We start from the raw sequence: 22,975 nt of genomic DNA, 5'->3' as shown, positions 1-22,975 counted from the left end.
TTCTTGGGCGGCGTAGCACTTCTGACAGTAGAACGTTGTGCATGTATTTTCAGAAGTCAGCATAACTTGTCAAGCCTTTGACACTCCTGCAGTGTGATAACGATGTCTGGACTTAGCTCTTGATATTGTTCAACTTTCTTGTTTTCGGTTCTTCTTTGCTGCTAGAAATACAGACATGGCACCCGTGTGCTTCTGTCAGAAAATGCACCACTTCTCCCAGAAAATTGTAGCAATTACAAATGCTTTGGTAAAAAAAACAAGCACAGTAAAAAAAGCCAAATGTGATCATTCCACACAGAACTCCAAAAATGGACTGGACAAAATTTTAGCACTTGTAAGAAATAATTGCATTGCAAGAATGCCATGCTCCTTTTAATATGTAATTGAACTCACTTGTGTGAAGTCACAGGTGCTGGCAATTTATAAATCACACTTGCAGCCAGTTAAAATGGGAAAAAAGGTGACTCAACCTTTGTGTGGGTGTGTGTGCGCACGCACCACACTGAGCATGGAGAAAAGATCGAAGAGCAAAGAATTATCAGAGGATTTGAAAACTAAACTTTTTGAAAAGCATGGCTGCAATTCCATCTCCAGAGATCTAAAGGTTCCTGTGTCTACTGTGCACAACATCATCAAGAAGTTCACAGCTCATGGCACTGTACCCAAGCTCAATGGATGTGGACTGAAGAGGAAAAATTGATAAAAGATTGCCTCGAATGTTTGTTGCAATGGTGGATGAAGAACTTCGAATCACTTCCAAACAAATTCAAGCTCATCCATCACCATTTGAAGGAAAAGGGACGCCGTGGTAGGAGTACCAGGTGGACCCCACTGCTGGCACAGACACATAAAAAAACACAATGGAGTTTGCCTGCATCTACATTCTTCTGGAAGAAAGTAGAGTTTTGCTAAAAATCACTATACTGCTTGCCAAAAACCAAATGAGGCCTTCAAAGAAAAAAACATGGCCCCTCCTGTCAAACATGGTGGAGGTTCACTGATGTTTTGGGGTTGCTTTAGTGCATCTGGTACCAGATACCTTGACTGTGTGCACCGCATCATGAAATCTAAAGACTGCCAAAGAATTTTGGGGCGCAATTTAGGGCCCACTGTCAGAAAGCTGAGTCTCTGTCGGAGCTCATGGGTCCTACAGCAGGACTGTGACCTAAAGCACACTTGAAAAAGCAGCCAGAAATGGCTTAAGACAAAGCATTGGAGAGTTGGGAAATGGCCAGCAATAAGTCCTGATCTAAATCCCATAGAACACTTGTGGAGAGATGTCAAAACAGCAGTTGGGAAGAGGCAAATATTCTCCCTTCAAATCATATATGACTAGTAAGCACTAAATCATAAACTGTAAATTAACATTTTAAGTCTTACCTGTGTTACAATAAATATTACCTGACTAAGTAAATCCTTTTAAGCTGTGAATGCTCCAAAGGGATTGATGTCTTGACTCCTTGCATGTGCATGTTGAATTGTTATGATGAGCTTAATAAAAATGATAACCCTGCTCCTCTACATTTCTTGCTTTTGAGGTGCCTTTTCAAGATGCCCTGGATCTTGTCCGAACCAGGAAAGTGTACCTAAAGGCGGGCTACGTGTACATCCCACACCAGGATATTGTCACCATTGTGCTAAATGATTTTCGCACAAGGCTGTCCAAAGCTCTTGCGGTAAAGTGTCTGAAACTCTGCAGTGTTTGACTTGACTGTAATGCTGTAGAAGGATAGGGGGCAAAATTGCTGCTATGAACAAGGATTGCATGTTAATAAATAGACTGGGGTCACAATGGTCAGTGATTCAACCACACCTGTCACTGATTGTTTTCCATGAATCGTGCTGCACAGGCTATGCGGTATTTACAATAGCTGTTGTTATACTGTATGTGTTCATCTTTGTGCTGCAGCTCTCCGTTTTTGCGTTACTGCCCCGAGGGTTAGTGAAGAAACGCAGGGTTCAAATGAGGGAAACGAGTATGCACATATGACACAAGATATCTGCAGGCTAGGCCGAGCATAGCAAGTCTACAACCACCCCCCCAACTCGCGCCACCCCCACCCCCAGAGTTACAATAATCTTGTGCATGCTGTTGTTGTAGACACACTGAATGCCCTCAGGCACGTGCAACATCATGCAACATGATGTTTTTGGGGGAAGCTGGAGGCCTTTTCTGCCACACATATGAGGAGACAACAGTCCAGTTGTGTAGTGGTGATGGGCAATTGGCCTGCAAATACAAGCAACACTGTTTTATAGTTCTGAACAGATGTACAGTACTATACAGAACAAATTACAGTACCTGTATTGAGCCAAATAGCGTAGAAGATGACCCTGAATATAAGATTATCCCTCTTTTTCAAGACCAGTTTTTGTAAAAATATTTTTAAGACAAAATTAATCTTTTTTTTTTTTATCTTTTTTTTCCAATGTCAGTTAAATAACAACTGCAATGCAAATTGCAATGAAAAATTATATAAAATTCCCTTAGATGCTCAACTTGTTAACTGTATGTCATTGCTCAGTGATCGCCATTATCTTAAAAATTGCATTGTAAGTCCTCTGTTTGCTTTTTTTTCAAGTGCGTCTGTGTAGGCTCTCAGTCGTACAGGAGTTGTCCATCGAGGGAAAGGCTTCTTGAGACGTCATCTGTACTTCTGTGAAGAAGGTGTCGGACGTTTCGCTCCTCATCCGAAGAGCTTCGTCAGCGAACTAACAAGTGCTGGTAGCCTAGGCCTTAAATACAGTAAGAGTGGGCGGAATTGGTGTGCCAACACCCTCCTTCTATTGGTTCCTTACACTAAGCCTGGGCGGAGTAGTGGTATAATCCTCTCCTGCTATTAACACCTCCGATAAAAGGGAAGTGTCGCTCCCTGAGTTGGGTATGAACGGCTCTGATACTGGCTCGTTAGCATCTATTGTTCTGGCTCGGCCCTGGCTTCACCTCATTTGCATGACTAAGAGCTGTGGGTTTTGGTCTCAGTAACCTGCTGAACACAGGGTCCAAATTAAACCTCAAACCACCATTCCGATTCAATGATGGGTTCTGTTGTTTGACAAAAATAGCTTCCTTTACTCCCCTTTCAAACCATCTGTTTTCTTTGGCAAAAATCTTTACCTCGCTGTCCTCAAAAGAGAAGAAGCTCTTCGGATGAGGAGCGAAACGTCCGACACCTTCTTCACAGAAGTACAGATGACGTCTCAAGAAGCCTTTCCCTCGATTTTTTTCAAGTGGTTCCTTGTGTCGCAGCAAGAGGTGTCACGAGACGATACGCCTAAATGAAGCATTTTCAAGCATAAAACGGCTAATGAACTAAAATACAAATATAAGGCATTCAGAAGACTCATTCAAAAGACGATTTGATGATATGTAGTATTCTACTCTGGTCACAAGGTGTCCGTAATGTCAATGTAATGTTCGGTGAGACACACAACCATCAGATTTGATGCTCGGAACAACATGCTTTTATTGCATTGAATGATGTCACAACAGGCACAATAATTCCTAATGAACATCCCTCGTTAAAACACAGGCTACTGTTGTTGTTGTAACGCACGGCAAGCTGAAACTCAAGTCTAAACCCCCAACGCCACTTCCTGTCCACCCCTTCTAAACTCCGCTAACTCTGGAACATATTTACAACAACACACACGCACAAGTCTTATTTAAATGGCTTATTTAAATATCTTAAATAGCCTATTTACTCCTATTATGTCTACAATATTGGGTGATATAAGTGCAAAGATGACTACACGGGTGCTGGTTCATGTCTAGAGGGCTCTAATAATGTTAGAAATTGTATTTAGAAAGTTTCTATGCTCTAACTATGGAAATATTTGATTCTAAACAAGGTATTCTGTCATGGAAATTCACTTATTGTGGGGCCTGAAACTAATTAACCGTGATAAACGAGGGATTACAAGAATATTCATCATATTTTCATTTTACAACACTGAACAATGCAACAACCCCTAAAAATAAGCAAACTCGACCGCCAACATAATTTCTATTTACAGTGCACCAAAAATGTAGCGAAATGTTGTATACAAAGCAAGAAAGGCCGGAAGAGGAGAAGCACTGCAAGGAGAATCAAACCTGGTTCATCGGCAGTTACGGCTGTTATTTGCTAAGGTGGCCCGCACATACTTGTCATGGGACTGCTCGCCTTCTTTTTCAAATAGGAAAAGCAAATGAGAAACCAATGTAACTATGTGTAATGTCCTCCACTGGGGACATTGAGCGGCTGGTGCAGAAAATGTAGCTCCATTAAAGCCCCCTGCTCAAAATGAAGCATTTTGTGGTAATATGTGCAATACTTTACCCTCTGTGCTGTTGATTAGAGTCGGACACGTTCATTAAATAGGAGCTGTGTTTACAAGGATCCATAGGCTGAGTGAGCTTAGTTAATCAATTAATTACAACCAGGTCACAGTGAAATCTAGAATGTGTTTCCAATTTCATCAAACTGCAGGATATCATTTCCTCATGTTTTGCATGCCAGTTTACGGAAGAAAAAGGTTATATAAGCCAAGCTACAAATCCATGTTGTTGTGTTGTAATTAAGGCTCTCCACGGTACTTAATCTTTACACTCAACCCGCCGTGTTGGGCTGTTCTCATCCTTCGACCCACCCTGTTTACCATTACTCAAGAGATGCCAATCTCTCCTACAGCTGACGGCTCGCTCGCTACCGGCAGTGCATTCTGATGAACGGCTCCAGCCGCTCCTTAACCACCTCAGGTAAGCAGCAGGATTCATAACTTTTAGCTGACCCCCCTCCCCCCTCCCCAACCTCCCAAAAAAAGATGTTGTGGAATTGATTCTTGGCACCAAAAGGCATTCCTGGTCCTGCAAGGGCAGATGCATTACCCACAGTACACACAAACGGAATCCAGTTAAGTGTGCAACTAATAAACCGTGGAAGAGCACACACAAGACGACACGTTTTTGTATAAATCAGACTACATTATAAGCTGCATTTTCTCAAAGCAGCTCGTCAATCCCTCACTATTGTTCACAGCAATTAAAAAGCAAATAATCGTTCATTTAAATATTTCCTCATATCACCTACAAAACATTCTTCAGAATAAATCACGACTCAATGAAAAATCAATACCTAAATAGAACAGCTCAGAACACAGCGAGGGTGTTGTCTTTGTGATCAAGAGAATCACATTAATTGGGTGGAGGAAGCCATGTCGGCTCATTGTCGTGATGAGAGTTAGTGGGCAGCTTGTTGCTGTTTAGTGGGCAGGCCCTTAATCTCTCTGGTGGCGAAGCACAATGTGATGAAAAGCACTGCCGCTTGAGATTGCTAAAATCTACTGATATTGATTCACTGCCTTTAAGGTCATGGTTCTTTTTAAGATTGGAGGCGAGGTTAATGTGGCAAGCCCTGCAGTTACTAGCAGCGTACAGGAATTCTGAAGGCTTTTGGATAAAGAACATCATTTCAGTCATTCTGAACTGTAGGAAAATCCTAGTACCATACTTTTTCACTTAAACAACTGCCATTTCTCCTTAACCTTCCAATGGCCTTTAAAAACGACAACAAAAAAACAGATTACAAATTATTCTATCCTAAATAAACCCACTTTTCATTGAACCTTTTGTATTATTTGCTGTTTTTATAGCCACAGATGAAAATATATAGTAATTTGCTGAAAGAAATTTCACATTTAGTCCTCCTTATGTGCTTTGCCATCGCCTGCTTCCAAATAATCTGAATTCGGTACTAATATAGCCAAATAAACTAAAAACAAACAAAAAAAAGTACAGTGATACCTTCTGTTTTTTGTAATTTGTTCCAAAAGGTTGGATGAAAACGGAATCATTGGAAAACCAAAGCAATTTTTCCCATTCCATAGACCCAAAATACAGAAAATAGAATAATTAGAGTTTTACATGCAGAAAACAACTAACACAGTGAAAGAATTATGAATTTTAAAATCCTTGCGGAACATTTTTTATGAGTTAAACTTCACTGTGTTTTGTGTTAACAGGTATAATATTACAGTGACGCCTCGGTTTTTGCTATTAATTTGTTCCAACATTTTAGACGAAACCAAGGTCAGTTTTCCCATAGGAAAATAATTCCAAAGAATTTGTTCCAGATAACCAAAAATTCACTTCATAGGGAATAATTATATTTTTACATAAAGAAAATAATGCAACATAATTCTAAATCACAAGCAGACTTATTTTTAATGCGGATGTCTTGTACATTCTGGCAAGATCGAATTCAATAGTGTTTCTCGCCTTTATGACATTGCTAGCAATCGCAACTTTCAACTTTCAATCGCAAAATGCGCGGACAGTGAGTCAGCAGCTGCTTTGTTTGGCCACTCTAGTTTGTGGAACAATATAGTACAGGGCAATTGGACTAGTTTGTTACGTGTAATACTGTACGAAAACTGATACACTGTACCAAAACCGAGGACAAATTTTGCTGAGAATTTTTGAAGAAAAATGAATCACATGAAAACTGGGGCGTGCGTTTGACTGTACTGTAATGATGTTAGTAATTATGATACATAACTCCCAACACTGCTTCCTTGTGCACAATTAAAATGCAACTGTACTCGTATATTTTCACCTTGTTCTTTCCTAGCAATGCCTATTTGGGACAGGACTACAGCATCCAGAAAAATGTTGGTAAAATCTCCTTGGAACAAATAGATTCAGTAAGTTGCTTTTATGTGTTTAATGCGGTATAAAACGGATGAGAACATGAATAAAGTATGATCTCTTACTTCTTGTTGTTGTTCACCTGTAGCTCTCAGCCAAGTCCTTCCCCCTCTGCATGAGGCAGCTTCATCAGGCCTTAAGAGAGAACCACCATCTCCGCCACGGCGGCCGCATGCAGTACGGCCTCTTCCTCAAAGGCATCGGCCTCTCTCTCGAGCAGGCACTGCAGTTCTGGAGGTCGGAATTTATCCGAGGCAAAGTGGATGCAGACAAGGTAATACTTTGCTATGTTTGTTTTTGTGACTTGGGTATCCATGCATCAGTTTTGACAAATGAGGCGAGTGATTTTGATTGCTGCTTTCAACTGCCCTCAATTGGACTGACACACTAATGGTGTTTCTTTGCTGAAGAGGACGTCTTTGGTCATTATGTACTCAGGACTGTCTGCATGCCCACATTATGTTTTGAAAGCACAATATCAGTGTTTTTTTACATTTGACACAGGCTCTACAAAATAAACCCACAAAGTCACTGATCAATTATCACTTTATTGTTTTAGAATTTAGAGGAAAGCGGGAGAAAGTGTGTTCTTCCACTATTAAATATTTTTTCAGAAATCATTTTCCAGCTCGTCTCGCAAAAGGGGACAAACACTTTAAAAACCAATGGAGCTTTAGGCTTTGTTTTCCCATTCAAATGCACGTGACAACTCCAACAAAACCAGAGTCCAGCATACTGATTCTTCTTTCAAACAACGAGCATGTCAACATGCAAGCTCAGCCATGTGAAAGGCAGGATATCGGCTAAAAACAACCCAAAGTAAAGCAGTTTTATTGGCAAATATGTTTATTTTATTATTACCACTGCAGCTGAGTTATTATTTCCTTGATAAACCTGGCCCACCTACTGGAATTGCCCATAAAGGGCTGGCCAAACATTTTCCAGTGAGAAGCATACAGAAAATTTGAATGATATGGGGAACCTACTTGAATACATTTTGTGCATTAAGGATGTTAAAAACAGTCCAGTGTAGGCCAATATATGTTAAGCTATCTCAACAAAACATCCACATCTTGGCTTTGTGTTACAGGTGACAAAGCAAATTAGTGTAATAACTAATAATATAATAATATATCTACAGTTGTCCCTCTCTTCATCGGGGTTCGAACATCGCATTCTGACTCTATCACTTTAAAAAAAAAAAAAAATTAATAAATGATCGCCGTTTTGTGGTTTGAGTTATTAGTTAAATTACAAAAAAAAGGGTTTTAAGCAACTTGTACTTATTCTTGGCCTAAAATAATCATTTTCAAGCATAAACATGACTAAATGAACTAACTAAATGAACTAAAATACAAATCCAATGAAGAAAAGCATTCTAATTGTGAGTGTAGTAGGGATGTCTCCATCCGATATTCAGGATCGGGCTCAGCTGCCGATCCGCTGTATTTTGAAGATCGGATAAAATCGGCTTCCGCCACGAGTCTAGGATAAGTGTAGTGTCTCTTAGTTTTACTGTTCTTACTGTGCTTTGTTTGAAAATGACAATATATTCTAAGTTAATCGGATGACATCCCTTGTTTATATGCATATCAGAGGGAGACATTGAGTTGATTTAACTAAAGTAATGCACCGTGCATACACTTCAAAGTCCACAGTTTAGAGTTGATGAGGCTATCTGATGGCTAACTGTAACCCCAGAGTGGGCAGCAATTCCATACACCAGTTTCAGAGTTTAATAGTCAACACCACCTGTTAGCCTTCCCCATAAACACATTATTATGGGACTCGTCTGGGGGCAGAAGGGTGGCACAATCCATAAAATGATATGCACATGTGTCACGGCCATTAAATTAGACGATGACATCATTTACAACAATAATTGTGGACCAGCCTGTACAATTCATGCTTAAGTGTAACTAAAGTACTTAAAAGTACCATAGTGACGCCCTAAAGCAAAAAAAAAAAAAAAAAAATCCTTCTACTCTAAACAAGATGCAGTGTATTCTGTCTAGGCTGTGATGCATGCAAATACAGCTCGTTCTTCATTCGTATTGTAAAGAATAGGTCTCGCTGCTTGCACCTTTGTTGGAGTGTAATGTAATACCTGTGGGAGAAATAATACAAATGTGGTTCCATAGCTCATCTGTGAAAATCCACTTTCAGCAATGTCAGTAATGGTTTGTTAGTTTTGCGCTTGCTAAAAAAAAAAAAAAAAAAACCAAATGATGTCTGGTGTTATGCTTCAATGTCCTGCTGCCTTACAAAAAAACACTCCAGTGGAATAATTAACAACTTGCTCATCAGTTTTCTCCTGCCATCCCTCATGTCTTCCACCATCTGGCCGTCAGGAAGACTCATGTGAATACTCCAGTGCACTGCTTTCACAGTACAGGCGTCTTTTACTCTTATGTTCAATTCCCAGGGTGTGTGACGGTGGCCTTTTTACCCATTACAACGCAACACAGCACTGACCAGCTCGCCATGAGCTCGCTGTGTGTTAGGAGATGGGCTTTGTGGTGGGATGCACAAAGTCACCTCATTAGTATGCGGCACGCACAATGGAAGCAATGGGAGCCAGCGATGCCGAAAGGGAGGCCGGAGGGAGAGGAGAGGGTGGGGGGGTAAATGACGAAATCTGAACATGCTATGCATTCTTCTTGTATAAGAATTTCATGGTGGGAAGTCTATGTGCTGCATGTGTGGAGCAACACATTTGGAATGTCTTACTGTTTGTGTTGTGCAGGCCTTGGCTATTAGTTTAATTGACTTAATTGATTTACACAACTTGACAGCAAAATTTCATTTTACAGGCAGGATTTCCTCTTGAGGTGTCTTTCCAACAACAGTTGTAAATATGCATTACACTCTCCCATAACAGCTCTCTTATGCTTTATTACCAGTGCACTTTTTTATATTACCAGTGTGTAGTAACTCATTTCACTCCTTTTTATATGAAAAAAACATAATCTTATTGGTTTAGAAAGATGATACTCATGACTGTTCTTAATGTCAAGTCATTTCTGCAATGACATGAACACTATAAGTAATCCCTCGCCACTTCACGCTTCGAATTTCAAGGCTTCACTCTATCATGGTTCTTCAAAAATATATTAATAAATCATGCTCTTTTGTTGTTGAATATGGCCTATTATTGGTCAAATTATGCATATTTAAGACAATTTTACATATTTTTAAGCATAAAAATGGCTAAATGAATTAAAGTACAAATATAAGGCATTCAGAAGACTCTTTCAAAGACGCTGTGATGATATGTAGTATTCTACACTGGTCACTAGGTGTCAGTAATGTTACTGTCTGGTAAGACACACAAGCACCAGACTTGATTGCCGGAACAACAGGCTTTTACTGCAGATTTGAATGATCTCAAAACAGGCACAGTCATCCCTAACACGAGGTACTGTTGCAGCTGTAACCCACACCAGGCTAAAACTCAATCCTGAGCCCCGACATCACTTCCTGTCCACCCCCAACTCGGCATTTACAGCAACACAAACGAGCACAAGTCTTAATTATGTCTGAAATGGCTTATTTTCTGTTATAATGTCTACTATATTGGGTAATATGAGCGTAAAGGTGACTATAGGGGTGTTATTTAATGTCTAGAGGGCTCGCTATATCGCGGTTCGTTCCCTCACTCTATCACGATTTTTCGAGAATTTAATTAATTAATAAATGGCCGCTGCTTTGTGGTTGACTATGGGCTATTTATTATTAGGCAAAAAATATGGAAAGCCAAGTTATGCCATATTCTGGTCACTAGGCGTCAGTAATGTTACATTGATGAGACATGACATATTGGATTAGACCTTCACACAGCATGGAGTCGGCCATAGCATTTCTTACATGACAGAGTGAAAAGAAGGTCTCCAATTCCGTGTGGAAGTGGTAGGTTTTTTGGCTTCTTATAGGTTCTTCTTCCCCACTGGTTTGAAATCCTTTCTTTAGTATAGAATAAATAAATTTGAGGCTAACTAGTTAGCTCAGTAGCATGCTGTGTTTAAAGCGGCGGTCTTCTCTTGTGTCCCTTCAGTGATCCCATAGCATGCACATTACAATGTGTTGTAATCAAAGAATACCGTAATTTTCGTTGTATAAGACACACCGGTGCACCCACTAAAATTGGAGAGAAAAACTGATTTGTACACATATAAGACACACTGGACTATAAGCAACACATGTCCACATCATAAAAAGACATTGTGGCGTGCACGATTCTGTGAGGACCAGGCAGCTCTTTATTTGACAGGAGCCAATCATGAGCTACGAGAGAACTCACAACAACCTTATCAACCCATCGGAAATCACAGGAGGTCATTGCTCAGTATAACACACTGACTCATGGTGTCATCTTAGAAGACTAAAATCATCACACGGCAACTTAACACTGAAAAGGTAGCTAAGAAATATACAAGACAAGTACCAATACGAATTTAAAATAAAAAACGGCATTTATTTGAAAATCTGTTATGCATAATGCATCATGCTTGGTCAGGACTGGAACCAATTAATTGCAATAAACAAGGGACGACTGTAACGTAAACAACGTATTATAGAAGGTTGTAAACAGTTTTTTTTTTATGCTCTAACTTAAAAAATATCCCATTTTTAAATGAGGAATCCTACTTCACAGAAATTCACTTATCATAGTCTGTCTGGAATCAGTTAACCACGATAAACGAGCGATTACTGTATGCACTCAACAATAACAAACATTTTTCATGAGCTTAACTGTGAAGCTTTTTCTATGTACACAAAAGGCCTGTTTTTCTCAAATATTGTTGACAAACCCGTCTAAATCTGTGTTAGTGAGCATTCATAGTTTACCCGCCTCACAGGTGTGTCATATCAAGATGCTGATTAGACAGCATGATTATTGCACAGGTGTGCCTTTGGACACTCCAAAATGTGCAGTCAAACAAAATGAAGAGTCAGCATCCGGTGTGGAAACCATTTGCTCAAGTACCGTATACGCCAATCCATAGCATCCCAAACATGCTCAGTAGGTGACATGTCTGGTGTGTATGCTGGCCATCCAAGAACTGGGATGTTTTCAGCTTCCAGGAATTGTGTACAGATCCTTCCAGCATGGTGCCCTGCATTATCATGCTGCAACATGTGCTGATGGTCATGGATGAATAGCGCAACAATGGGCCTCAGGATCTTTCAAAATGCCATCAATAAAATGCACCCGTGTTTGTTATATCATATCACTGCCGCCATGGGCCGCTCGATACACAACACAGTACAGCACTCACTAGACAGGTCAAGTTAGATGTTGGGATTGGAAGAAAACGTCCTTTTGTGTTGGTATAATGCAAATAGCCACAGAATTTGTGGTTCTAAAGACTGCTTGTGCGTTGTGTCCTTGAATGACTTAGAAAAAGTAAACTTTAAATTGTAAATATGCAACTTGTTTGTTCTATATTAATCTCGTACCTTGTTTATGTGTGCAAATGCCTGTGGTGTAGATTATCAATAGAAGTATTTTAATGAAATTACATCCAAAACAGATTGGACCTAGAGGGAGATCAGTCACTATGGACTGTGCCTAAGAACGTATGCCAAGTTTATACATACACACTTGCACATAATCCCTTTGATTGTGTCCTATTTCGCTGTGTGCAACGCCGCAGGTTTTTGTAAATGTGTCCTCATGTAGGGGGGGTGGATGATCAAGAGCTCATGCGCCAAGATGCTGCATGAGATGTGGCTCTGCTCTGTTAATGCATCTTTTGTACCCCTGTTTTTTTTTTTTATTTCCCCCTCCCTGTTAGATGTTCTAAACTCCTCCAATTTAAAGGTCAGCTATATTAGGGTACATCCAGGATTATCGTTATCACAGTTGGAGATTAAATGACAAACTCTAAACTAATTTTTCCCACCTCGGGCCACATCAGCAGTACAGGGCCTGTTAAGTGTGTTCTTATCATATTGTTACACATTAACTTTTGCATTTGATTATGGCAGCACATCAGTGGGAAAAAATCTGAAGTTTTAAAAAAATAAATAAATAAATCCCCGGTCGTAGAAATTTGAATTCAACCAAAATTGGGATAAAATGTGGGATTTCAGCTCAGAGCATGTAAAGCGGCCATCATCAAATGGCGGACCTCGGTCGGGATCCGGACCCAGTAGTGCCCCTTTATGGACCCGTGACCAATTCAAATGAATGGGAAATACAATAACAACATATAATCATATAATCATACTCGCGGACCGACCATACTCGCTTCCGTTATTACGGTTACGTGACGGCAAACGCCCGTGACGTCACTCAAAATGAGCCAGTGAAATAGTTTGTTTTCTTGCTTAGCGAATGAGAACCATGGCTTGCTCAAAAGTAAGAAAACCAAGCATTTAAAAGTGAATGGATGGACCGATATTGTTCATTCTTCCAGAATCCAGTGCCAAACCGCTGTGTCTCATCTCATCTGAAACTGAAGTGCAAATGTGACGCAACATTACCTGACAAAACACAGATCATTTGAGGGGAAATATCCAATGAAGTCTGATGTGAGAGCGCGAAAAATCTACAAGAGTAATAACACCAATTTACAGCACAGCAACATACAAATGAGTGTTCACTAAGGATTGTGTGGATATTGGAGCAAAATAAAACATCCTTCACTGACGGGAGAGTTGTGCAGTGCTTCTGCTGCAGAGATTTTACTCACTCAACAAAATTGTGTGACAAATTCAGGCAAATCCCGAATAAAAGAAAAAGTGAAACTTTAAGAGAATGTACTGCTGCAGCTTTTCTGTGAAAGAGACAGTTATTAAAATGTTATTTTTCCCGAGAGACCGCTGCAGTTTCATTTCACTTAAAAATGAGCCACTTGTGTTCATTCATTGTTTATACAGTCAAACTTTGTATTATTTATGAGCAATTTGGTCCTGTTTTCTTTTAAATGCAATTTAGGTGCCAAAATAATTGTGTTGTAGTGTGATGTGCAGGGTTTCATTACATTTGATATTCATACGAGCTGGTCTGTTTGATGCAATTTAAGGCAAAATAAGGTTCGGACCTTCGCTGTGGAAAAGAAATTGCATAAACGGACATTACTCAATATTAATTGACCCCGATGTAAAGGATTAACTCCAAAGTTGTGGTTTGCTTTTTGTTTAGCATTTTTCTTTTTTGACAAAGCCACCACATAAGGGTACTAGTGATTTGTAAAATGTAATGATAATCATAGAACCAGAGGCTGCTCAGTGCAATATGGCTAAAGCGACAATAGTAGGGCAGTCCAATAGCATCGGCCAATGCCGATATTGGCATAATAATGACATCGCTGTTCATATGTGTATCATTTTTTTTTTCTGCTTATTACGATAACATGCGAGTGATGATGTACTCCACACAGCAAAGAGCTTCCTAGCTCAGTGTGTCTGCGGTACGCTCAGTTTTGCCTTGGGATTGTAAATATGCAGTTTAAAATGATTGTAAAGCACTGCAAGGGGAGAAAAAGGCGTCTTCCTTCTATTATCGCACCTCTGGAAGAATCACTCGGAGTCACATGCAGCTAACATCGCTGCAGCAAAAAAAATAAGCCACAGGAGACGTGCTGAATGAGCTCATTTATTGCATTAGTTTCACTTTACTGTGCACTTTACTCTGTTCTCATACGGATGTTTGTGCCACATAGAAATGTGCAGTTTCCAAATTGTATACTTACCAGCATTATTTAATTACTGGTAGATTCTTAATTGGGACTTGTTAATCAGAGAACATGTTATTTTCATGGACTATTGGTCATGATTTTATTAAAATGATGTTCAGACAAAATGTTAAAAATAGATATGGCACTTTTTTCTATAACTTATTTTGCGGTATTTGTCTTATTTGGCACAAACGGTGTTTATTTGTGAAACATAATGTGTTCATTCATTTCACGAGATGTAATCTGACATTAGTTTGAGGGAAGAGCTGCTGGCTGTATCTGTATTGGTTGATATCACTATCGGAAATGAAGTGCTGGACAATATCGGCATATCGGTAAGAAATCCAATATCCGGCATCTTTAGACAATAGTAACAGTAGAATGCACTGTCGTGCCAATGTGAAGACTCACTTCCCAGGTACAAACGATAATCTCTCCCACATGTTATCTGTGTTAAGAGTGACGACATAGTTTGTTGTTTGTTACAATATTGTTGTTAGCTTATTTTTACACTTGTAGTAGATTGCAATCTTCAATATTTATTATTTAAAAAAAAAAAAAAGTCAAGCTGTAAAAACTGGAGGTTAACCATTTTTGCCAAACAGATGGTGAATTCGCTGACAAATGTATTTGATCGTTACAAAAATCACAAAATGGAGCTACGTGAGGACATTGGTGGAATCTGTTAGGTGTCATTGAATTGAATAATTGAATAAGAATCGAGGTATTACCTGAAAGATATGACATCATCTCTCACGCAACGTGATTTTATCTTCTAATTTGATGTTGAATACCCATTAAACACACTGAAGTGGCAGCTCACTGTCAAAGTTCATCTTCATAAAAGGGGTGGGGGCTCTTAACACTCCAGAGGCTGCCTCTCATGAATCCCAAGACCCTCTCAATAATTAATAAGAGATTTATTGTACTTGGAGAAGACTTGATGCGTTTTAAATTGCCACGCTTTAATCGTTACATTAGCAAGTTCAAGGGTTTTATTGCATCATGAATGGGTTATTGCATGTGTTTATGTGAGAATGTAGGAGCAATATACTATTTGAGTTTTAGAGGCGGGAAACCTTAATTCACTTTTAATGGCTGCACAAAGGCGCTCCTTCACATTCTTTTGAAACTTGCATGAAAATTCTTGTGTCAAGACAAAAGCATGGACAGGAAAAGATGGCTATGTTATCCACAACTCTGCTAGCTTCCCCTCCACCACAGGTTCCCTCTAATAGCGCCATATTTCATTGCGGGACAACAACAGTGTCAACTCTGACATGATGTATAACAACGTCTCTTTTCACCCCAACCTTGTCCCCCCTCGCCCCTTCCCCCCTTGTTTCTCTCCCTTCCCTATGCTCAGTTTGACAAAGCGTACGCTTACAGCATCCGCCACATGTTTGGCAAAGAAGGCAAGAGGACAGACTACACCCCCTACAGCTGCATGAAGGTGATTTTGTCAAACCCCCCCAGCCAAGGCGACCATCATGGTGAGTTGACAGCTGCTAGATGGAACAGTGAAGCAGATACTAGACTTGAGGTACATTATATTGGAAAAAATACTTTTGGATCGTCATTGAATTAATCAATCGCCAGTTAGGATAGACCCCTTAGTTCCACTGGTACCTTCGGTCCTTTATATGTCCTCACTCATTTGTCCCTAACCACAAAAAGCTTCTCACAAACTGCTGAAAAATACTTAAAGTATTTATATGTTTCCCACCTTAAAAAATCTTTTAAAACTACTTCAGTCTGGTTAGAAAAACAAACAAAACTTAAATAATTAAGAGTATTTGCTTATTATTATTATTATTAATATTATTATTGTTGTTGTTATTAGGCCCTGTGATGGGTTAGTGATGTTAATGTATTTAATTTTATCTACAGTGGAGGTGTATAAAAATAAAATGAAAAAACACTTGCTGTTATAGCAGCAACGTATGTCAGCTTTGCAAAAACTGCTGTAAATACATGTGATCCTCCGGTTAGGAACGAGTTCTGTTCCTAGACTGTGTAAGTTCAGTTTTAGTGGGAGTGAGCAATATTTATGCCTAAATTATACCTAAATTAACATCCTAACACGGTACACAGAAAACATGGACATACAGTATAAAGTACAGTGAAAGAAGATCAAATACAAGAATTAAGTGAAACAGTAACACAAAAAAGAGACAACTCCTTACTTATATCCCTGTGGTTGCCTTGAACACTGGAAGGGGCGTTGCAAAGGAGGGAGAGACAGGCTTATTGAGAGGAGACATTTCACAGTAGAAGATCCTTTCACATCTTTAGCCTTCATGATGGTCGCGGCATTTGAGCAGCTTGGAACAGGCAAGCAGCCAATGTTGATTACTCCACTGTGTGTTTTACGATGTCTAATTCCACTTCACTTTAATTTTCACTTTCTTTTACGAGGTTCCCCCAGAGCTTGCCTCACGCTTGGGAGGCATAATGAAGTGCAAAAAGTAAACTAATAAGCAGATATGAATTAGACCCACACACTGTATTCATCCACCAATAGTGACACACACTGTCCTTGCAGAAAACGGTAAATGATGTGGCATTTTTCTGCATGCTTTGAATGGGAAAGAGTTGCACCTTCTGGTGAAGAAATATAAAAATAAAAAAAAGGAAAGACCAGCACCGTAATTTCCGGACTATTGAGCGCACCTGACTATAAGCCGCACCCACTAAAAAAGAGGATAAAGATATGTACATATGTAGGCTGCACCTGTCTGGAAGCTGCAGGTGTCTACATGGAGTATTTAGTACCCAGAAAGATTTTTATAACTTTTAATTAAATAAAAAAAATAATTCTCCAAACAGTACCAAACAGTGCGTGTAACATAGTTGGTTCAACAGTAGCCCGCCAGAAAAGTTGCTGTCATTGCAGTCTTCATCCTCCTCCTTCCACACTAAAACCACTAAAGTCATCTTCTTCTGTATTGGAACTGAACAACCCCACAATTCCCTTGCCACATTCGCCGCCGGGCTCTCTCCCTCTTTTCGTTGTCGCTCCCAGGGCCACTCGCGCCACCGGGCCTGTCCTCTCCTCCCCAACATGCAGCAGTCCAGCCCCCAGGAACCCTGAAAAGTGGACCACCGGCAGATTGAAGCAAAAGCCACTAGATCCATCGCCTTCAACCTGGAAGCCGCATCACGTGCACCTCTGCTCGCGTTCTCCATGATGAGGGCGGAATTACTGCTCCGGAGCACGAGATGTTGCAAGACGAGAACGTGACCACAAATTAGCTGCATCACTGTATAAGCCGCAAGGTTAAAAACGTGAGGAAAAGTAGCGGCTTATACAGTACACCACAAATTACAGTACCTCAAGTTGAAATCTTAGCAGAAAGGATTGCATTAGTTTATGTTTAGATAAATATGGGACCAAAAATGGGATCAGTGGGCATGTTTATTTTGGAGCTTTGCTATGTTTGGCAAATTTAAGGAACAGAAATGATCATTCCAAAATGGCATGAAAAAAAAGCACAAAATGGTTAATTGGATATCTCGAGCAATTTTAGACATTGGGGAAAAACGCAAGCTCTATAAAGGCATGGTTGGATGAGTTTGGAGTAAAGAACTTGAGAGCAAGAATCTTTAAGCCCGTCAAACACCCAGCATTTGTGACCTCTGACCTCTTCCAAATGAATGGACAAAAAAAAAATCCCACAGATGCACTCCAACATCTTTTAAAAAAAAGTCTTACCCGAAGCAGTTTTCCTTCCGCAGTATTTCCAGCTCACGTCCTCGTGTTCCTTTTGTGTATTTCAGGATGTCCATTTCGACACAGTGACCCCGAGCTGCTGAAGCAGAAGCTTCAGTTGTACAAGGTGTCCCCCAGTGGGATCAGTCAGGTAGGTGGAGTCCTCAGGCCAACATTGTCTCTCCTGATCCCGCTATGCTGCCTTCACTGCCTGCTGTAGTTATTCATTTCACAGCCGCGCCAATGAGGCGGCAGCTTTCGGTGCTTTTCTTAATTCTTACTCTTGAATCTGTGTTTATTTTAATGGCAATCCATCCCGGTGCTTAATGTTCCATTCAACAAAAACAAAATCCGTAATTGCCTCCAAAGTTAATTCTACTAAAGGTCAACTCATTAATCTAAGAACAATCCTCAATATACTTGTCAGCTGGGTAATTATATCTGCAGGGAAGACATGCTTGTTTTTGTAAACATTGTGACTTTTTCTTCCCTGTCCCCACAGATTTTGGAGTTGGTCAAAGGGATGCACTATCAGCTGGCCTGCCAGAAGTACTTTGAGCTGACACACAATGTAAGTCAATGTATTTTTTAAATTGGATGTTACCACAGCAAGCTGAGTGAGAGGCTTGATCTGTATCCTCAAATGTCCTGCGTACCTTCTGCTGATCGCCAACTTCTGTACATTTTACAGGATTTTATTGCACCGTTGAATTATTTATCCCAATATGTGTTGATGCCGGACTCAGCATTACTCCATATTGAGCTACACGGGAGGGGAGAATATTAGAAACAGCTCGCAGTATGCAGTCAGTCATACTGTAGCTACTGCAAACTGACTGCATTCATTATTAGGTTCATTGTATCGCTCACATATGAAACGTAAAGGAATTGTTTTAACCATAAGAAGTAATATTTCGCTGACAGTGGATCGGGGATTTGGGGTGTCCAAACTTTGTCCATGCAGGGCCGCATTCTGAATAATCAAGGAATGCGGGGGCCACTTTTACATTTTTTTTGTATTTTTTTTTTTTTACCCAACATTTTTACATTTAAAGAAAAAAAAAAAGAGCCTGCATCGCAGCTTTGTGTTATCGGTGACAAAGCGTATTATTAATATGAACTTACATTACACTTTTTTGCTGTTTTTTTTTTATATATACAAACTTTCTTATACTAATTTTCTTCAGGTACAGCTTTTCTTGTAACATTGTCTCTTTATTCTCATAATATTGTGACTTTATTATTGTACCGTTTACCCAATCCGATTATCTTAAAATTTAAAGCTTTTTCTTTGTTTTGTTTGTTTCTCAAAATATGACTTTTTTTTATGAGTTTTGTCTTTCATATTTGTAATATTTTGTGTATATTTTTTGTAAAATTACTGCTTTTAGTTTTCTTGGTTAATTGTATTTTTAGGATGTGCTGGGGGGCCCAATTTATTAAAAAAACACACACACACACACACACACACACACACAAATGGCCCCCGGGCTGCACTTTGGACACTCTTGGTCTAGTTAAACAGCATTAAAACGTGCACAATGTGACTTCCTGTTCACTGCAAGGTAACCTTCAGAATAAAAGCAGTGCAGTATTAACTTGGATTCTACCATAGCAACTAAGAAAATGCAGGCATTACATTATTTTTCAAGCATAAAATATATGAAAATTGTAATCAAATTAATGAGTTTTCAAATTCATTAATCACGATTTATCACCATTTGTCACTGTGTGGGAAATATTCCCATATTATTCCCATATTATATGAAGATAAAAGATAGCACAGATCTAAAAATGTATCACTAGTTTCTTTAATAGTAGCAGAACATTTGAATCAGACGTTAACTGTGTTAGTATGCGCCATGCAGGGTTGACTTCACGTTTTGAGTGTATATGTATTTTATGGAATTTCCGAGCATACTTAAATGCAGCAAACTGTACTTCCGCAGTCAGTTATGTTCGTGAGAGATAAGAACAACCACTGACTGTTTTTCTTTGTCTTTCTGTTTATTTAGACCACACATACACGCATAATAAAGACGTTGTGATTTTCGGAGTGTCAGTGAATGCACCTCGCTGTTGTCTAGTGACAACGAGGAAGTGTTGTTCTGAGGACGAACTGCTTAGAGGCGTGTTTGTGAGCTGGAGATACACGTATGATGTTGGAATTGCACTGCTGTTGATGTGTTAAGGTCAGAATAAAGTTCCCGTCTGCCGTCATAACAGAGATGTGGCTCGCCTGCGTTAATGATGATAACAATTTTAACCCAATTAATGTAATCAATTAGTTTCCGCGGTTAACACCCTATTTTTGACAGCCCTAATAAAAACAGAAGAATCCTAACCAATAATATGCACAAAATAAGGACAACAATGTCAACATACTGTCATAGGTTCAAAAATCCTTTATGGTCGTCTGTTCTCCTAATGTTTCTGGTCACATGTAAATGTCCAAGCAGTGGTTCGTTTTGGTTTCAAATTTAGTTATGTCGACAGCCGCTTATGTTGACGTCTGTCAGCCAGTCCGAGGGGCGTCGACATAAACGGGTTCCACAGGCCTACTATTGATTTTTGTCATTTGTGTTATAAATGTTACTCAATGGTTGTTTGTCTACAAGTATATGTGCCCTGCGATTGGCTGTTGACCAGTCCAGGGAGTACCCCGCCTGTCGCCCCGAAGTCAGCTGGTGGTAGGCTCCAGCATACCCCCGCGACCGTATGAGGACAAGCGGCATAGAAAATGAATGAATGAATGTTACTCAGTCATACTGAAGCTGCTGACTAAATCATCCACACACATTTTTTTAGCAAACAAACTGGTATGTTGTACAATATATTTACCTGCATCTGCTATTTCATCGCAAGCTAACTTTGAATGCATGCTTTTCTGCAGGTGGAGGATGCCAACTTCTCCCTCAATCACCCTAACCAGTACTTTGTTGAGAGCCAGAATGTTTTGGGGGGAGGCAAGGACATCAAGCGAGAGATGGACACCCCGCGGAGGTCGCAGGGCAACAACTCCGCTGCCAGAAACTCTGCTGCTACTCAAGAAAAGGCGGCGGTGAACACAAGTGAATCGCAAGATTGTTCCGAGATTACGGAAGATCTGGACTCATACTTTCAGGATGCCTGATTTGCTCATTGTTTTCTAAATGTAGAAAGAAATTCATCCGTCTAGTAGCATCGGGCTTTGAGGTCACCCTGAAGTGTACTTTATGGTGCTTTGGTAAAAGTTGTAGTTGTGGTGAGGCCAGCTGCCTCATTAACAATGTCATTGTATTTGCTGGCACGAGTGTGGATGAATGGTGGCAGGAGATTGTATGGTTATATGGAAATAAACAATTCCCCCCAGTTGTATTATGCTGCCTGCCCCTGGAATATTGCCTCACGGTGCACAATATATTCCTAGCAGAGGTGATCTTGCTCGCAAATTTTGTTCCTTTCCTTTCCTAGCTTAATAATTTGTGAAAAATGGTGGCTGTCTAAAAGTCAAGAACCTTTTGTCCCGCATAGAGTAGAGCTTTGTCTGTGTGTGCCGCTTTGGCAAAGCAGCCTAATCTTGCTGTTTCAGGACATGCTGTTTTCTGGCGCTTATCTGCACTCTTTGCAATTTATTTTTTTAACACCATTAAAAACTTGAGATCCAATTAGAGTCAGCCCTTAAATGTATGAATACAAATATGATTTGCCAAAGGAGTGTTGCCTTGAATGGCTGAGTGTAGTTTCATGATTAATTTAGGGTGTAATTTAATCATTCCTGATGGTGTTGAACATTCAAAATCAAGCAGCTTTTCTGCGCCAAGATGGTAATGGACCTATTTGACACTGACGTTTTTACCGTCATTAGAACAGGCTGCTCAAACTGTAGCTTGTGTTGGGTTTAACAGCCAAGCGTGGTGCTTAACGTGGAGGATTTGTGGATAACTGGTGCTGTCAGCGAGAGGACGTTTTGGTAGATCACGACTCCGCTATTAGAAAAAGCTGGCACTTGATCTTCTCAGAATGGATTTGCAATCATTAGTCATGACCTTCGTCATTGGTACTGTTGCTACATGGAGTGGGCAGAACACCTTTGCAACATGCTGACAAGAAGGTCTTTTTGCATCTACATAATACTACAGTACAGGCAAGCTGAATTTTAATAAAGCTGCTGTGCGTTATATAGCTCTCTCTGCATCATCTTGTTTTCCACATTATGTCTTAAAGCTCCGACCTCTAAAACATGAAAAACATAAATTGATTGTACGGTATAGCCGTCTGATTTATCGTTTTAGATCTTGCGTAGTGTTGTGTGGTTGAGGCGGATTATGAGCTTTTCCACTAGAATTACCTGTGCTGCTCCTTAGTTTAATTCCTGCTATGCTGTAGACTGTATAGTTGCCACACTGAGAGGAAAGTATTTGCATTTCATGGCACGATGTTGTTATACACTGGCCACAACATTAGGTACACCTAGAAACTCTAATTCAAACGATTGTACCTGTCGTTTGCAGCGGTGCTCCACTGCCGCGCGTAATCAACTAAGTGCAGGGGTGTCCGAACTTCTTCAACATGCTCAAAAATGATCACATGCAAGAGCCGCTTTGATATTTTATAAACCAACACATCTAGATATGATAAAAAGCATCTCAACTTTTTGTTTAAACTTTGTTTTATATTTCAACTCTGTGCTACTAAAATAACACTATTTCCCTCATAATTTTGAGTTTATTCTCTTAAATTTTCAACTTTTTTCTTGTTGGAATACACTGAGAATACTCTCAAGGTTTTGACTTTATTCTTGTAAAAAAAAATAAATAAAAAAAATTCCATTTCAACTTTATTTTTTGCAACCTCATTTTCCAAAAATGACAACTTTATTTGTTTTGTTTCTCACGATATTACAACTTT

At 39.7% G+C, this 22,975-nt stretch overlaps 1 protein-coding gene across 2 annotated transcripts in view; it reads left to right on the top strand.

The window, feature by feature from the left end:
• prim2 (DNA primase subunit 2) overlaps positions 1-22,772 on the top strand; it is a 28,785-nt gene extending 6,013 nt beyond the window's left edge. The window contains exons 7-14 of one of the 2 annotated variants that reach the window (XM_054799280.1): positions 1,539-1,676; positions 4,674-4,741; positions 6,612-6,684; positions 6,777-6,962; positions 15,740-15,866; positions 18,154-18,236; positions 18,588-18,656; positions 20,979-22,772. In XM_054799280.1, the coding sequence (XP_054655255.1) occupies positions 1,539-1,676; positions 4,674-4,741; positions 6,612-6,684; positions 6,777-6,962; positions 15,740-15,866; positions 18,154-18,236; positions 18,588-18,656; positions 20,979-21,218 (984 nt within the window). In that variant the 3' untranslated portion in view covers positions 21,219-22,772. The other variant, XM_054799281.1, reaches the window with a different exon arrangement.
• Positions 22,773-22,975: the final 203 nt, after the last annotated feature.

Source organism: Dunckerocampus dactyliophorus, chromosome 14, assembly GCF_027744805.1.
Source record: "Dunckerocampus dactyliophorus isolate RoL2022-P2 chromosome 14, RoL_Ddac_1.1, whole genome shotgun sequence".
Classification (NCBI taxonomy): Eukaryota; Metazoa; Chordata; class Actinopteri; order Syngnathiformes; family Syngnathidae; genus Dunckerocampus; species Dunckerocampus dactyliophorus.
The sequence above is the reverse complement of the archived record's forward strand: the minus strand, read 5'-3'. Positions and strand labels throughout refer to the sequence as shown.